At 57.3% G+C, this 16,117-nt stretch overlaps 2 protein-coding genes across 6 annotated transcripts in view; one reads left to right on the plus strand and one right to left on the minus strand.

Moving 5' to 3' along the window:
• NOTCH2 (notch receptor 2) overlaps positions 1-8,298 on the plus strand; it is a 155,479-nt gene extending 147,181 nt beyond the window's left edge. For 4 of the 5 annotated variants that reach the window (XM_036235007.1, XM_036235009.1, XM_036235010.1 and 1 more), the window contains 5 exons: positions 259-427; positions 1,047-1,348; positions 2,068-2,215; positions 2,854-2,951; positions 3,696-8,298. In XM_036235007.1, the coding sequence (XP_036090900.1) occupies positions 259-427; positions 1,047-1,348; positions 2,068-2,215; positions 2,854-2,951; positions 3,696-5,084 (2,106 nt within the window). In that variant the 3' untranslated portion in view covers positions 5,085-8,298. The remainder of the gene's footprint in view (positions 1-258; positions 428-1,046; positions 1,349-2,067; positions 2,216-2,853; positions 2,952-3,695) is intronic. The other variant, XM_036235008.1, reaches the window with a different exon arrangement.
• Positions 8,299-13,809: 5,511 nt separating this feature from the next.
• On the minus strand, positions 13,810-16,112 carry ADAM30 (ADAM metallopeptidase domain 30). Its single transcript, XM_016151973.2, has one exon. It carries the CDS (start codon positions 16,110-16,112, stop codon positions 13,890-13,892), a length of 2,223 nt encoding a protein of 740 aa, XP_016007459.2. The 3' UTR covers positions 13,810-13,889.
• Between the last annotated feature and the right edge of the window lie 5 nt (positions 16,113-16,117).

A 16,117-nucleotide genomic window follows, 5' to 3' on the forward strand; every position in this document is an offset into this window, starting at 1 on the left:
ATAAGGAATTGGGAGGGACCTTGGCAGGTAGAGGGGACCGTGTGCGCAAAGCCCAGAAGCAAGAAAATGATGCTGGGGGTCCACGGGCGGGACGGGTCGCAAGACAGGTGGGCAGGGGCCGCGTCGGGAGGGCCGTGGGGAGGGCAGAGGGGCCTGGGCGCGGGACCGGAGGAGGTGCTGGCCGGACCAGCTCCACTCCCGCGGCTCCCGGGGCTGGCCAGGCCGATGGGGACAGCCGTCTTTGTCTTCCCCTTTCAGGCTGAAGATGAGGCTCTGCTCTCAGAAGACGACGACCCCATCGACCGACGTCCGTGGACGCAGCAGCACCTCGAGGCCGCAGACATCCGCAGGACTCCGTCGCTGGCTCTCACCCCGCCTCAGGCCGAGCAGGAGGTGGACGTGCTGGACGTGAACGTCCGGGGCCCAGGTCAGCACCCTCGCCGGCCCCCTGCCCCGGGCCCCGGCTGCGCTGGGTTCTGCGTCGTTGGCATTCCCCTGGTCGTCCTGCTTGGCGATCGCCCCCTGCCCGTGTCACAGACTAAATCAGCCAGCGGAAACGAAGGCTTGAGGAATACAGGCGAGCAGAACACAGGAGCTCGTGCGGGAGAGCGAGGAGGGCCCCACATCGCTTCTCACACAGCGTGCTCGAGAGCAAATGGGCCGGTTCCGTGGGAGGGGTTGTAACAGGACAGAAAAATAATACCGCAAAGCAGAAGGACAGAGAATGAATCTAGCTGATACCTTAGTGCCTACAGTTCTATCACTACTGGATATTTTTTAAACGTTGCCCCTTTTAAAGTAGCATAACACTTAGGAACTTAAACAGGAAAGCTGGCTGTACTTAGAGAAGAACCCCCAGCTTGAAAAGACTCGCTTCCCCATGACTCTTCATAGAAAGGACATTACCAGAGGGAAGGGGGTGGCAAATGAGGAGCGCCCTGCCCGTTAGCACCAGAAGCACGAGACCTTTTCCGTCGGAATGTCCTCCCTCCGGTCGAACTGTTCCTTCCCCCCCTTGAGTGCTGTTGGTTTCTTCCTTCTCGTAGATGGGTGCACCCCCCTGATGCTGGCTTCTCTCCGAGGAGGCAGCTCAGACATGAGCGAGGAAGACGAAGACGCCGAGGACTCCTCTGCCAACATCATCACGGACTTGGTCTACCAGGGCGCCAGCCTCCAGGCCCAGACGGACCGCACCGGCGAGATGGCCCTGCACCTCGCGGCCCGCTACTCGAGGGCGGACGCCGCCAAGCGCCTCCTGGACGCGGGCGCCGACGCCAACGCCCAGGACAACATGGGCCGCTGCCCTCTGCACGCCGCGGTGGCAGCGGACGCCCAGGGCGTCTTCCAGGTGAGCACACGGGGGCAGCTGGCCCCCGCGGGTCCAGAACGCCTCGCCTTTGGGCGTCGAGCGTCCCGTTACGTTCATTCCGTAATCCTCGAGAGCATGGGGCCGATGGCGGCGTCATGCTTGTGAGACGGAGGAGAACAGGGCGGCGGGGAGACCGACCTGACCGGCTTCTGAGTTCTCCTCTCCGCGTTTCTCTGTCGGGCGGAGCTCCCCGCACATGCGCAGATCGGACGGGAGCGGTGCCTGCGACGAGCGGCCGTGTCAGCTGCGGCCCGCGGGCGCGTCTCACCGCCGGGGTCTCCACCTGCTCCCGGGCGGCGGTCTGGACGCTGGACGCGCCTGCCGGGTGTGCCCCTGGGCGCCCCCTTATTTTCCCCTTGGGAGGAAATCGGGAGCGTTGTGAGCCGTGATCGTGCATCGTCACGAGGTGGCGACATCCTCCCGCATCCCTCTTCGCTCCGTGGGAAGCGGAAGTGCTTTGCTCCGCGGGAGCTGTCGTCTCCGGAGCACCCCTGTGACCGCTCGCTCATTCATTCGTTCAGCAAACGTTTGTCGCTGGACCGCGGTAGCAACTCGGGCACAAAAATAACAAGACATTTCTCGTCGTTTCCCCAGGAGCTCACAGCGTCGCCCCGGCCGTGGGGCCCTCGTTTCCCCTCTTGGCTCCGTCGCGCCCTTTCACCCGGGTGACCCCCTCTCCGTCCTTTCTCCTCCGGTAGATTCTGATCCGCAACCGAGTGACCGACCTCGACGCCAGGATGAATGACGGCACGACGCCGCTGATCCTGGCCGCTCGCCTGGCCGTGGAGGGGATGGTGGCCGAGCTGATCAGCTGCCAGGCGGACGTGAACGCGGTGGATGACCACGGTAGGGGCGAGAGGCAGGGGTTCGAGTCTGACCTGCAGAGCGTGCCTCTGGGGGGGCGGGGAGCATGGCTGTCTGACCCTCAATGACCCGTCTCAGATCCAGATCCACTGCCCGTCCGTCCGTCCATCCATTCACTTATTTATTCATTCATTCTCTCTTCCTTGTAACATACTGAGCTCAGAGGACTGAGCAGCAGGTCTGAGGATAAAGATGAGAAGGGACTCGTAGTGCAGGTTTTGGACCTCGGAAAAGGCCTGCCTGTGCGGGTCTCCTGGCATGCCACTATTGCTATAAAGACTTAGACCAAATTCGCCCAAATATACACCCTGGCATGTGGGTAGTAAAGGTATCGTCAGTGTGTGACAGCGCAGTGTCTGCCATACAGAGGACGGGGCCGTAGACAAAGGCTCCCTTCCTGTAGAAGTCTTCTGAAGGATAAACAGCCTGTCCCGAAGTATTTCTAGAACAGAGCAAAGGAAGACGATGCTCAGGTTCGCCCTATGGGCCTCCACAGAGAACCGGCTTCCTGCCGCGCTCCGGGAAGCGCAAGACTCCCCTGTGCAAGCGACGATGCCTGCTCGCACCGGGAGCAGGCCACGCCGTTCTCCCGTCTGCTGACACGACTGTTCCCCGTGCAGGAAAATCCGCCCTTCACTGGGCAGCCGCTGTCAATAACGTGGAGGCGACCCTCTTGCTGTTGAAAAACGGGGCCAACCGAGACATGCAGGACAACAAGGTACGGTGCGGGCTCCGAGCCGGGGGGCAGGCGAGGCGGCGCCTCAGAATGTGGGGCCTCCCCTCCCCTCCCCTCCCATCGCCCCCCGGTGAGAAGCAGAGGCACAGAGAGGAGCAGGAGGGACAGGGACGGGGTCCACGGAGCCGGAGCGAAGGCCGCGGCCTGTGCAGGGAAGGGTCGCGGTCGAGCCCTCCGCCCGCTCGGCCCCCGGCGTGCGCCAGGCCGTCCCGCAAAGGGCTCCGGTGTCCCCATCTCGGCCTTTGCCCCCGCGGCCTGCGCCTCCCCGCCTCTCCGCACTGCGCTCGCCGGCTTTCCTGCTGCGCTTCCTCTCCGCTCCTGAGCACCGGGACGTGTCCCGTTGGCTTGTCCTCCTCTGAGCTGGGGGCCACGCCGCCCCTCCCTGGCTCGTCTTCTCTGTTGTTTTCTCTTTTCCCTCTTTCTGTTCTTGTGCATGTTTTTTCTCTGCTCGCTTTGACTTTCTCTCGTTTCTGCCGTTTCCCCCTCGGCGCCGTCTGCTGATGAGCTCGGTGCCCTCTCCTACGTGGCTCTGGCCAGGGGCGCGCTGTGTTTCGCACGGTCCCGACTGAGACGGTGTTGCCTCGGCGAGGCAAAGCTGGCTCTTGGGGAGGAGGGAGACGGGATCCATTCAGCACGGAGCCAGACGGCGCCGTCCGTCCGCGGCCGCGCACTTCCGTGCTCGAGAAAGTGTCGCTGAAACGCGCCGTTCGCGGGCCTCTCCCGTAGGAAGAGACGCCGCTGTTCCTCGCTGCCCGGGAGGGAAGCTACGAAGCCGCCAAGGTCCTGCTGGACCACTTCGCCAACCGGGACATCACGGACCACATGGACCGGCTGCCCCGCGACGTGGCGCGGGACCGCATGCACCACGACATCGTGCGCCTGCTGGAGGAGCACAGCGTGGCGCCCAGCCCCCCGGGCGCCGCACTGGCCTCCGCCCTGCCGCCCGTCGTCTGCGGGCCCAACCGCCCCTTCCTCAGTCTGAAGCACGCCCCGATGGGCAAGAAGCCTCGACGGCCCAACGCCAAGAACGCCATGCCCACCAGCCTCCCTAACCTCGCCAAGGAGGCCAAGGAGGCCAAGGGAAGCAGGAGGAAGAAGTCCCTGAGCGACAAGGGCCAGCTGTCCGAGAGCTCGGTGACTCTGTCCCCGGTCGATTCCCTAGAGTCCCCTCACACGTACGTGTCCGACGCCACGTCCTCCCCGATGATCACGTCCCCCGGCCTCCTGCAGGCCTCCCCCGGCCCTCTGCTGGCCGCCGCCGCGCCCCCCGGCCCGGTGCACGCGCAGCACGCGCTGCCCTTCCCCGGCCTGCACGAGGTCCGGCCTGTGGCCCGTGGGGCCGGCACCGCGCTGCCCTCGGTGAGCCAGCTGCTGCCACACCACCACATGGCGCCCCCGGGCGGCGGCGCTGCGGGGAGCGTGGGCCGGCTGCACCCGGTCCCCGCCCCGGTGGACTGGCTGAGCCGCATGGAGGTGAACGAGGCGCAGTATAGCGAGGTGTTCGGCATGGTCCTGGCTCCGGCCGAGGGCGGCCCCGCCGGCATCGCTCCCCAGAGCCGGCCGCCCGAGGGGAAGCACGTGGCCGCCCCTCGGGAGCCCCTGCCCCCCATCGTGACTTTCCAGCTCATTCCCAAGGGCGGCATCGCCCCGCCGGCTGGCACGGCCCAGCCCCAGGCCAGCTGCCCCCCGGCGGTCGCAGGCCCCCTGCCCGCCATGTACCAGATTCCGGAGATGGCTCGTCTGCCCAGCATGGCTTTCCCCACCGCCATGATGCCCCAGCAGGACGGGCAGGTCACGCAGACCATCCTCCCGACCTACCACCCCTTCCCGGCCTCTGTGGGCAAGTACCCCACGCCGCCTTCCCAGCACAGCTACGCCTCCTCGAGCGCGGCCGAGCGCACGCCCAGCCACAGCGGGCACCTCCAGGGCGAGCACCCCTACCTGACCCCGTCCCCGGAGTCTCCTGACCAGTGGTCAAGTTCCTCGCCCCACTCTGCTTCTGACTGGTCAGACGTGACCACCAGCCCCACTCCTGGGGGCGCTGGCGCAGGCCAGCGGGGACCCGGGACGCACATGTCTGAGCCACCGCCCAGCAACATGCAGGTTTACGCGTGAAAGAGCCCGCCTCCGGGGCGGACGCGGGACTGCCCATCGCGAATGCTGCTGGAACAAATGAAGGTCATCCGGGAGAGAAGTGAAGGAACCTCTGGAACCGCCTTCCGGGGGCGGGAGGGAGGAAACGCCCTTCCCTTTCGCGGGGAGCAGGTTTAGCAGCGCCACTGGGTTGTCACAGGGTTGTCCCGGGGAAGGGACGAGGCCCCGTCTAACCTCTTGCCCATCAAGCCAAGTTCACGGACGTGCGCGCAGAACTCGAGACCCGGCACCGTGTGTGCTCCGTCGTGCGCGGAGACTCGGGCGGGCGCCTGCCGCGGCACGGACGCAAGCGCTCGGGCTGCGTGTCGGCCCCGGGGGCCCCGGCCTCGCCCTCGCCCACGAGGAGGCTCTTCGGCGGCGCCCCACGGGGCATCGCACCCCGGGGTTCGCCTGTCGCGCGCTCCGCTCCCCGGACGTCCTCGGCTCCACTCGGTGCTCTCCTCGTCGCACCTCCCTGCGGGCCGCGGGCCGCCGGCCCGTCCGAGGGCGCGCGTGGCCTTCCTGCCTTCTTTCCATCGTTCCCGCCTGGAGCGCGGCCCCGGCCTCCTCCTCCCCTCCGCTTGCCCAGCGTCCCCGGAGTCCCGCGCGGTTCACTGGGTTACGGCTCTCCGCATCCACCTCTCCAGTGTGATTCTTTGGAAGATGGACACGCCGCTTTCTCGCCCGCAACAGCATTCCCTCAGAGACGAAGGGGAGCAAAGCGTCCTTCCTGGAACCCGGCGTCGGGACAGGGGACCCCTCCGAGACGCCGCGCCTGATTCTCCCGCCCGCACGCAGGGCTTCGTGCAGACGCCATGGCGGGGAGGATGCGCGGCGGTTGCTTTTCCGCGTGTGGGCCCAGTCGGCGTGACGTGTCCTCCCTCACGGTGTCGGTACTATGACCCCCTTGAAAACCGAACCAAAACGAGAGATGTGGAATGTCGACCTGGCCAAGAGATAAGCTAACTCCCGTGGGAAGCGATACCCGCCGACGGTCCCCTCCCTGCCTGCCAGGCGTGGCGCCGACTGCCAGCGCGAAGGACGTCCGCCACCCCGTCTCAGAAGCCTCGGGCTGCTCCGCTCACTCGCGCAGCCGACGAAGTGAATCCGTAACGTCGATCCTTTCCTCCCGTCAGTCTTCACAGAGAAGGTCTCGACCGATGCTCCCTCACCATCTGGGCCGGAGCTTCCCTTGGCTCTAGGGCCCCTGAGACGGGGGCCGTCCCTCCACGGGGTGATCACAGCCTCGACTCCCTGATTCGCCTCGTGCCCTCAGGCCCGTTCACCAGTCTGCCTTCCACGCGGTGGGGCGCGAGTTCCGGGCGCGCCCCCCAGCTTCTCACTGGACCACGGGGGTTTTCACACGAAGGACACAGAAGGTCGGTCTGGTTTTCTGGAGCCCACGCCAGCCCTATAAGGCGGGAAGGGGCCTTTGAGGCTTCAGGGCCCCTAAGGCCCTATCAGGCCGAGTGGCCTTGGCTCCTTCTTACTGCCATTTCTTTTCCTCTGAAGCACTCGTGGGCGCTCCTTGTGCACAGCCAACACACACTTATCAGGGACATTTCCTTTCCCAGAGTCGCCTTCTCGATGAGAATGGACAATTGCAGATTTGCTGTGCTTGTCACCATGTTCAGATTGCAGTTGCATCTCACGTATTTGTGGTCTTGGCACCTGCCTTGACCCTCTCTCAAGGGCAGACGCCTTCTAGTCAACACCAGAGATAGGAAGACAATCATTTTCTTTCTCTTCTCCCCGAGTCAGAAAAAAGATGGCCCTGTGGCCACACTGTCCCATCTACCTGGTGCTATGTGACACCTGGAAAATTAGTTCTACATCAACAGATGAATTGCCTATTTTGTTTTGGTTTGAGTAATGGTCTCCACGCCTGCCTTGGCTGAGAGTGGTCATCGGCGCTTCTCACTTAACTCAGTTTATCTGTCCGTGATCCCATATAGAAGCCATGTGTGTCTGGGACCATGGCAGTCTCCAGGTGGAGTTTTCAGTCCTGCCCAAGTTCATGAAACAAACAAACCAAAAAAAATTAGTTCTGCTCCAATAGCAGCAGATTGTTGATTCTGTATTTTATTCTCTCCCGTGGCGTCCGACCAACCCTTTTCGTAGCGCGCCCCATTTTACCACTCTAAGTGGTGACCCTCCGCCGGACCCGCTTGCAAATGCACAGAGGTGAAGAACCGATGGGTGTGGAGCGCCGGGGGCCCCGCCGCACCCGCCCTGCCCTGCCAGGCTGCTCCGGCCCCACACACGGCAGGTGTCGGCCCCTGACCCGGCAGCTCGGATCTTTCATAACCTCCCGCCTCCCCGAGCACAGTGTCGGCCCAACACGCTTGTTTCCTCTCCTCGAGATCCTTCTGGTTTGAGGGGAGGAAATGTGAAAGCCACCTTTACGGACAACAGGCTCCAGTGATGAAGGGGAAGACACTACCCCCCAAGCATGTGACAGTCACTTAGATCTAAGGACCCTTGAGTTGTATCATGTCTAACCAAGAGGTAAGATGGAGACTCACTTTCTCATTCGGGTTCCATACTGCAGACTAACGTTTAAGGAGACATGTTTTTATGCCATGTATAGGTCAACCTCCCAGTTTTGCTTTATTTGTATTTGTATAAGTTCTTCCTTCGACTCCTCTTCTGTCAGCCTCTGGGGATAGATTTTTTTTGTTTATATGTGTGTTCTGTTTTGCGCTAAGTGTCATTTTTCTGCCTTACTTAATGGTCAGAGAGGTGGAAGCTTGAGGGAAAGAGAGAGTTAAAGATTTTAATGTCAGCCGTGATGCTCATTATATCATCTTGCTTTTGAATTTGCTCGTTCATAATTCTTGCACAGAAAAGAACCAAAGTTGCGATGTTTCGTCGGCAGGTGGTTTGGGGAATTTGGCCTTAACCAGTACGTTGAATGCGTGGTGACTCTTTGCTAGGACACATTCTGTGCCCCGAGGCTCCCGCTCCTCACTCTCCAGCGCTACGGCTCCTTCCTTGTGTACATTGCCCTTAAGAGTGATATTATATCTGTATGAGAAGTCCAGTAACCAGTAAAACGACTGCATGTTCCTAACTAAACACAGTAAGGAAAATGCACACTGTTTTTACTTTTCGATGTTTCATTCTAAAAGTAGTTTAAGATGAAATTTATATGAAAGCATTTTTATCACAAAATAAAAAAAAACATTACATGGCAAGTGGCATGGCATTGTTTATTTTCCGTCCCCGCGTCCCTGGTCTTGCAGCGATTGGCCTCGTGCCGTCGTCCTCTGCTTAGGGGTCTTCACTCTGAGCCCCCCGGAGTCTAGCATTAGGCTTCCTTTCTTTCTCCAGGCAGATCGTAAATCAGTGCTTGTGAGGAAAAAAAAAACTTCTGTCCAATAGGAAGCCTCACACCACCGAGTCCCTCCTGCGTGCACTAGCTGGTTTAATTGCACTAGCTGGATAATTAATTGCTCGGGACAAAGTGCCTTTCGATGGAAATGAAGAGATGGAAATGAAGATTCTCAGTTCGGCTAAAGGCCGAATTGAGGATCGGCATGTAACAATGGTTGATACTGACGGTGCGGTTACCTAAAGCACTGGTTTGCGATATTATTCCTCAAATGACATTTTGTGTAGAACTTAATATGTAAACTATAAAATAGCACGTTGCGTATACTATGTTACCAAGTTCATTCAGACGTTTACTTGCAGATCCGTGAGACATTGCAACGTAAACAGACACCAGTGATGTCCGTGGCATGACCAGTCTTCTCTCAACCTGAGATTGAGTTTATTTCCACATGCTATTCTCTTTGCAGAAACTTCTGAATCAATACCTAATTGTAAAGGGTGGCAGTATTTTTTTTTTTTTTTTAATGACTTGAAATCTTGGGCTAGGCTTCAGTTAAGCAGATGAGGGAGCCTCGTTCGGGTTCTGCAAAGTGCGTTTCCGCACAACTGGTAGCGCATATTGGTTATCCTCGAGGGTTATGATTTATATAAAACACATTTGAGCGTTCACGTTGGGTGCTGTAATGCTGTGGACAGCAAATGAATTTGAGCGCCGAGGAATGACTTGCTGAGGTCTGGTCCCCCGCAGTCTGGCCCCTCAGAGCCGGGGTTCCCTCTTCAGACTGGGAACTAAAACTTGCTCCATGGAAAGCTGCACCTGTGGCTCTGGGCTGTGGGCCCCTTGTCCACTCCCCACGTCCCACCCCTGCCATTGCAAGCCTAGAAACCTCGCCCTCAGTCGTGCCGAGAGGATCCAGGCCTCTCCTGGCCATGAAATTCAAGGAGGGCAAGCAGGCTGGAGGCCAAGGCCATCATGTCACACCACTGGACCAACAGATTCAGACACCGGGTCCTTATCACGCCAGGCAGGGGCTGGGGCTTCCCCGTCATGCAGCTAACAAGCCTCACAGCCCAAGGAGAGTGGGCTGAGTGCCCCTTGCAGAATGTGATGAGTAGATGAAGCATCCTCAGTGCCGGCACACTGTCCCGATGTGACGGGCCACGGGGGAACTGCGGGCCCACCACTGCCTCTGCGAGTCCTCCCAGCGGGCTCTGCTCCAGGCCGGCCGTGTGGGTGGTCAGGCCGTTCACCCAACCTAATAATAGTAATCTTTAAATGGAATAAGAAGCAAGTGCTTGCTAGAGCCCTGGAGAGAGAGGCTACATGTGAAGGGGTGTGTGTGTGAGAGAGAGATACAGAAAGGAAATTCAACTTTTCCTTCTTTTGACTTAGCAAGACACATTTAAAACATGTGCACCAGTCAAGTCCCAAATGCAAAGTGTGGGCAGACGCCGGTTAGGATAATTTGAGAAGGGCTTGCGTACAACAGGACTGATGGTGAAGTGTGTGCGTGAGGCGTGGGGGAGCCTGGACGGGCAGTGCGGAAGGTCCTGCTGTAGCGGAAGTTCCTGTGGCGTCGGCAGAGCTGTTTCCAGTCTTAGGTTCGAAGGGATGAAGGTCGGGAGAGGTTACTGGAAGCTGGAAGGAGAGCATCCTGGAGGGCAGGTAACCTCGAGAAGAGCTGTGGCTGCTGTTGGGGATCACAGCGGTCCCCAGAGCCCCTCACAACGAGGAAGCCAGGAAACGAATACCCTGGCCTCATCCCCCATCGCACGTCCACCCTGGACTTCCTATTGCTTAATCCAAATGGAAGTCTGAAAATACAGGATCCCGTGGGATTTAATCCATTGATACAGTCAGCTTCTTGGGGTGCGGGGCTTGGTGGAGAAAGGAAGAGGGCGGATAGCATCATTATCCAAAACATTCTCCCTCCGACTATAACATTCGCAGGGGACTTCTACTGACAACCTGCCGATGCGCCAAGGCAGGAAACACAAAATAAAAGCAATTTGGTATTGATAATCCTGGCTTAACTTTTTTTCCTAATCTATTAATGTGTTTCCTCACCGCTCTGGCTTTGGGTACCCAATCTGAAGACGATCAAAAGCAGCCAGATGGATAAATTATGGTACCTTCATTCAATGGGATGCTACACAGAAATGAAAAAAAAATAAAAAAAGTAAGCCACAATATGAAGACTAGTCACTGACATAACACTGAGCAAAATAAGCCAGACGCAGGAGAATATATTCTGTATGATTCCATTACGTACGTTCAGGAAAAACACTAATGGTAAATAGAGATCTATCTGAACAGCAGGTGCATTTTCCAGAAGGGGTTCTTGACTGAGAAGAGGGCAAGAAAAGTCTCTCTGAAATCCGAAGACATCTCGACCTAGGTGTTGACGAATGTACGTATGTAAAATTTCCTTACGATCTGTGCATTTTACTGCTGTAAGTCACACTTCAATAAAATATATCTACAATAACCGACACGTGTAAACATCTAATATAAAAATTGTAATAGTTATACATTTTTATGAAATTATAAAACACTCACATTTTGTCACAGTTCAGATGTCCGAAGAGGATATAACACTTGCAGCTAAGATTGCCATTTGTCCGTCTCTAATCTCGGTCCCCTCCCCATCTTCCTCCCTTTCCCAGTTACTTTTCATAAATGTGGTGTAGGGGGATTCTTTTATTCTTAAAAACATTGTCATTGGCAGTAGAGAAAAGAGTGGAACGCGAGTCCCACTGAGTGGAACGTGAGTCCAGCTGGCACTCGGAAGGCTGTAGAAGAGGCAGGTTCTCTCCTTCCTGTACTCCGGTACTGCCGGGACAGAATCCCAGGGTGAGGATGGGGACAGCAAACTATGCACCAGGGTGGGGGTGGGGGGGGCAGGACAGACTAGGGGGAGCCCCAGGCTGATCTGCCACACCAGAGAGGCTGCCAGAGCCCCTGAGTAGAAACCGGCAGGTCTCCTCCAATTAGACACACAAGCCCGGAGAGGCCGCGCGCGCGCGCGCGCGCACGCACGTCCAGCGGTCTCTAGCCTGGCTGCAAAAAGCAAGTCCGCCCATTATGAAACTCAACAGCCCTCTGGGAGAGTTGGCTGATTCTTTAGAAGCCAAAATCCCAAACACGACAACGACAAAAACACAAAGACAAACAAACGGGCGCCCATGACATATTTCCATGAACCAATTACGTCTCTAGACACCGAACTCATAGAAACGTTATAACAGCGATGTGGGCACAGCGGCGCATAAAACGCCGACTCCAAACGACGGGAGGCCTCGGGGTGCTCAGGGCACGGCGCGGCCGTAACGAGCCCCCCGCGTCCCTCCCGTTCCCCACGACGCTCTCGGCCCTGCCCCCCGCCTCGCGCCAGCAGCGCCCCCCTCTCCTCGCCCTCTCGCGCACCTCTCCGCCTTTCTTCCCCGTGCGCCCAACGGCGCCGTTCTAGAAGGCGAACCGGCGGCGTCGGCCACGACGAGCGCCTGTTGGCAAAAGCAGCCGAGCAGGAGCCCGACCGCCCGGACCCGCCGGACGCGGCCGCGCCCCCCGCACCGCCCGCTGCCCGCTCGGGGCCCCGCACTCGGCGCGCCTGCGCCTCCAGCGGCGGCGCCCGGGAGCGCACGTCCCCAGGGCCCGGGGCGGGTCCGCTGCGGGCATCACAGCCGTGACATGAGGTCAGCGAGGCCCTTGCTCTCCCGCGGGCGCCCCCTCCCCGCGCTAGTCCTGGCGGCGCTCCTGGTGGTCGACTGTCTTGGCAATGATTTAATTTTTCACCCGGAGTGGGGCTTTGATTCGTATGAAATCACCATCCCCAAGAAGCTGATCGTCACTTGGAGTTAGCCTGGTCTCAGACGACAGCAGACTCTCGAACTTGAATTCCCCGGATGACACCATTCTTAGGGCCGGGGTTGTGGACACTCACTGTGGAGACCTCCGTATGAGGATACAGCTAAAAGGCGCTGAAGTCTGCCCGGCTGGAACCAGAGTGCGCCTTGGGCATCATGAATCAGCGGCAGCTTTAGGCCAATTTTTAATCTACAGAAAAAATGACGCTAAATGTTTGGCCTCCGGCGGGTTGGGCTCACCTAAAGGAAAATGAGACGGATGCCCTCGCGTGGTTCTAGGGAAAAGTGTGTATGTCTTTTGTTGGATCTGCAAGTGAACTCCCAATAAATGGCAGCCATCATTATCAGGATGGCAGCTATAACTCAGCGGCATCGGTCATTTAGGATATTTTCCAGTGATCGCCAAGCTTGATAAATGTTAGAACTACAATCACCGCAAAATGGGGTTTATCTCGATGTTCTCCTCTGAGTGAAAACAGTTCCCAGACAGACCAAGGGGGCCTCTGTCGTGAGGCATCCAGACTTCTATAATCAGAAGACCTAGAGGAGGCTGGGGTGGGGGGCAGTGGACCTGCAGTGGCGCCGGGGGAAGGGGGTGCACCCGGCAAGGTGACAACAGCCGGAGGGGTCGGCCTCGAACACGGCTGAAAACGCCTGGGCCGACACAGGTCTGGAAAGAGCGAGACCCTCCCTGGGCTTGAGAGGTGGACACAGACAGCTCCAAAGTGCCACTCAGGTCTCTGCTCCCCCAAAGCACCAGGAAAAGGGGAGAGGATATTTGGAGGCAGACGTGGGGATATATGGGAGTGGAAGGCATCCCTCATTCTTCTCTGCTCTACTTGGGGAGGAGGGACAGAGCTGAGGCCAGGTGTCCCTCAGCACACGCACTCAAAAGGCCTCTTCCGAAGGATAAGCAGAAACCCAAAGCCCGGAATATTGTTAGACCCGTGCCCCCTGGACTCTGCCAGGGCTTGTCATCATCTGTAGACAGCGGTGCAAAGCGGAGAGATGGTAGGTTGGTGTCCGTAACCCAGCTGAGGTCACCGCAGACATCGAGTCAGAGACCATGTGCCTGCAGAGCTGGAGCGACCTGTCCAGTGACCACAGGGGGAAAACGCTTTTCCGGGGGTCACCCTCGTAAAGTGTCACTTCCTGTTTATAAAATGTGGTCACCATTTATTGTTCAGTGTGAGACACAGACCCGGCATTCTCATCGGTCACACCAAGGGACCGGAGGAGTGGCCGAGAGCCGCTCTGTGTGCTGGGACTCTGAGAGGACTCGGAACCACCGCGATTCTGTGAAACCGATGACTTTCAGGCTTCGGTGTTCAGAAGAGCCACCAGGGCGCTCTTCTCAGGCCCGCCGAAATTTGGTCCCACACCGGGGCGAGGGGATCCTGGGAGAAGTAAAGTGCACTGATTTGTTTCCCAAATAATATCATTTATTTGCCAATCAATCTCGAAGGAAAATTAAGTAAAAAAAAAAGAATTGGGAGACCAAAGAGCCGTTCGGGTGAACGATAAGCTCGTGCGGTGTGTGACCCTGTGTTATTGAGTGACAGTGGACTTCCTGAGTCCTCTCTTTTAAACAGTCTTCTCCTTGGGGGTTTCATCTGCAGGGACAGTCGGTGGTGGTTCCTTCTTCGGGGGATGTAAGTAACTCCTTATCATTCGCCTGAACATCACGACGATCACGGAGATGGCTACCAAAACAAAGCGCAGAAACATGAGGGACACGATCTGAGCCCATCCCGGCAGGCCCCCCTCCAGGGGTCCCGGCGGCCCGCTGTCGACGCTCCCGCCGTGCCCCATCTCCTCACAGAACGGAGGCTCCCAGCCGTACAGGCAGTGGCAGTTTCTGTTGTTGTTGCAGAAGCCTCTGTGGTTGCACTTCTCGGGCAAACAGTCGAACTTCAGGATCGACTTACTCATACAGGTTCTGTTCACACACACCTGGTCCTTCCCGCAGGAAGTCCCATCGGTTATCACACCGAGGTCAGGGATGCCCAAAGCTACCAAGGACAGATGATAGCCTATGCCCCAGCACAAGAGATTCTCATCCTGCAGGTGAGTAGAAGTTATCGTAGTATGATCCGGCATCTCGGGGAGAAATTTGACGTTTATGCACTGTATCCTGCCGCATAACGAATGCTGCTTTTCACACTTTACATAGGTCTTAGTTCCCGTGATACCACAGTTCCCATATTGGTCACCTATTAAATTAACTACTTCAAAGCACTGATGAGCAGCCTCCCTGGCATCAGGTCCAAAAATGTTTTGGCACTGCATGTACGTGGATCTGCACCCCTTCCTGAAACAATGAGCTTCATATTTGCACGGGGTTCCATCCTGCTTATAAGTGTCATCTGGGCAGAGATTTGAGGTCCCATTGCAGTACTCTGCCAGGTCACATTCATTTTCTTCCTTCCGACACATATACCCAGATGGACGAAGGTGGCAGTTGTGACAGCAAAGTCCAGTGCTACAGCTGACGCCATGCTTGAATTTACAGCCTGGCTCACAACACTGGTCAACTTTACATTCCTCCAGAGAACCACAGTCACACTCCTCATTCTCTTCCACAATCTTGTTTCCACATCTCTGAACCACATAATGTTTATCCGGGATATTATTTAGGCACTCTGCACCTTTATGTACGTAGTTAAAAAACTGGATATAACTACAATTACTAAACCCATTTCGTCCAGAACCCATGATGCATTCACGCCGACCCTTACACTGGCAAAAAGGTTCATCATGCTCTATTCCCAGACTATGGCCCAAATTATGAGCACTGTAGGTCGCAGGGGCAAGGATATTTAGATCTAGAAAAACGCTTGCAGATCCAGCATCTTTCTCAGCGCACACTCTTCCCTCAGACCATGCAAGAGCATCGGAATAACGTCTTTTAACGTATAGCTGTGTCCAGTCTACAGAGTACTTAACGCTGATCACAGCGCTCTGGTATACCAGAAATTCTCTTAACGCTTGTTTCAATTTGCGGGAAGAAAGATCTACTTTGTCTCGTTCTGTCCATACTTCAATTGTGCTTAGCTGTATTCTTACACGGAGATCCTGAAAGTAACTGTCTAAAATTGAAGTCAGGAGAATGCCGTCATTGATGACGTTCGTGAGATTGGAATTCGAATACACATATCTCTCATGATCAAAGACCACGGCTAGTTCCAAGTACTTCTGATGTATAGGGGGTCCAGCCAAGCCCCGCACCCTGGCCATGTCCTCCTGCTGGGCCATCTCCTGGTCGCGCTCGTCACCGGTCAAGCCACAGATCTGACTCTGAAATTCCTCGTTTTTTAGGTGATAGATGATGTGTTCAAAACTGGAAGAGGCCTTGAGGGGCTCGATTTGGTAATGTTGGGCATCGATTTTCAGCACGCCTCGGAGACCCCCAGTGCACGTACTGAAAGTGGCTTCAGAGTCCTCCACGCCTTCCAGCAAGCCCATGAAGTTGCAGTCCCTGGGTACGTAAGGGTGGTCCTCCAGGAGCTCGCCCCCATCTGTGAAGGAGAAAACCGGTAGGTGTCGGGGCAGCAGAAACCTCTTGGGCCGCAGGTGGAGGACATGCTTCTTCCCTTGAACCTGCAGGAGGTACCGCAGGTGCTTGGCCACACCTGGCTCCCCTCCCCGGAAGCTCAGCTTCTTGGGGATGGTGATTTCATACGAATCAAAGCCCCACTCCGGGTGAAAAATTAAATCATTGCCAAGACAGTCGACCACCAGGAGCGCCGCCAGGACTAGCGCGGGGAGGGGGCGCCCGCGGGAGAGCAAGGGCCTCGCTGACCTCATGTCAC

Source organism: Rousettus aegyptiacus, unplaced genomic scaffold (assembly GCF_014176215.1).
Source record: "Rousettus aegyptiacus isolate mRouAeg1 unplaced genomic scaffold, mRouAeg1.p scaffold_m13_p_17, whole genome shotgun sequence".
NCBI classification, from domain to species: Eukaryota; Metazoa; Chordata; class Mammalia; order Chiroptera; family Pteropodidae; genus Rousettus; species Rousettus aegyptiacus.

Excerpts from the sequence above, each read along its gene's own strand:
- ADAM30 (XM_016151973.2), bottom strand. The coding sequence starts at position 16,112 with ATGAGGTCAGCGAGGCCCTTGCTCTCCCGCGGGCGCCCCCTCCCCGCG.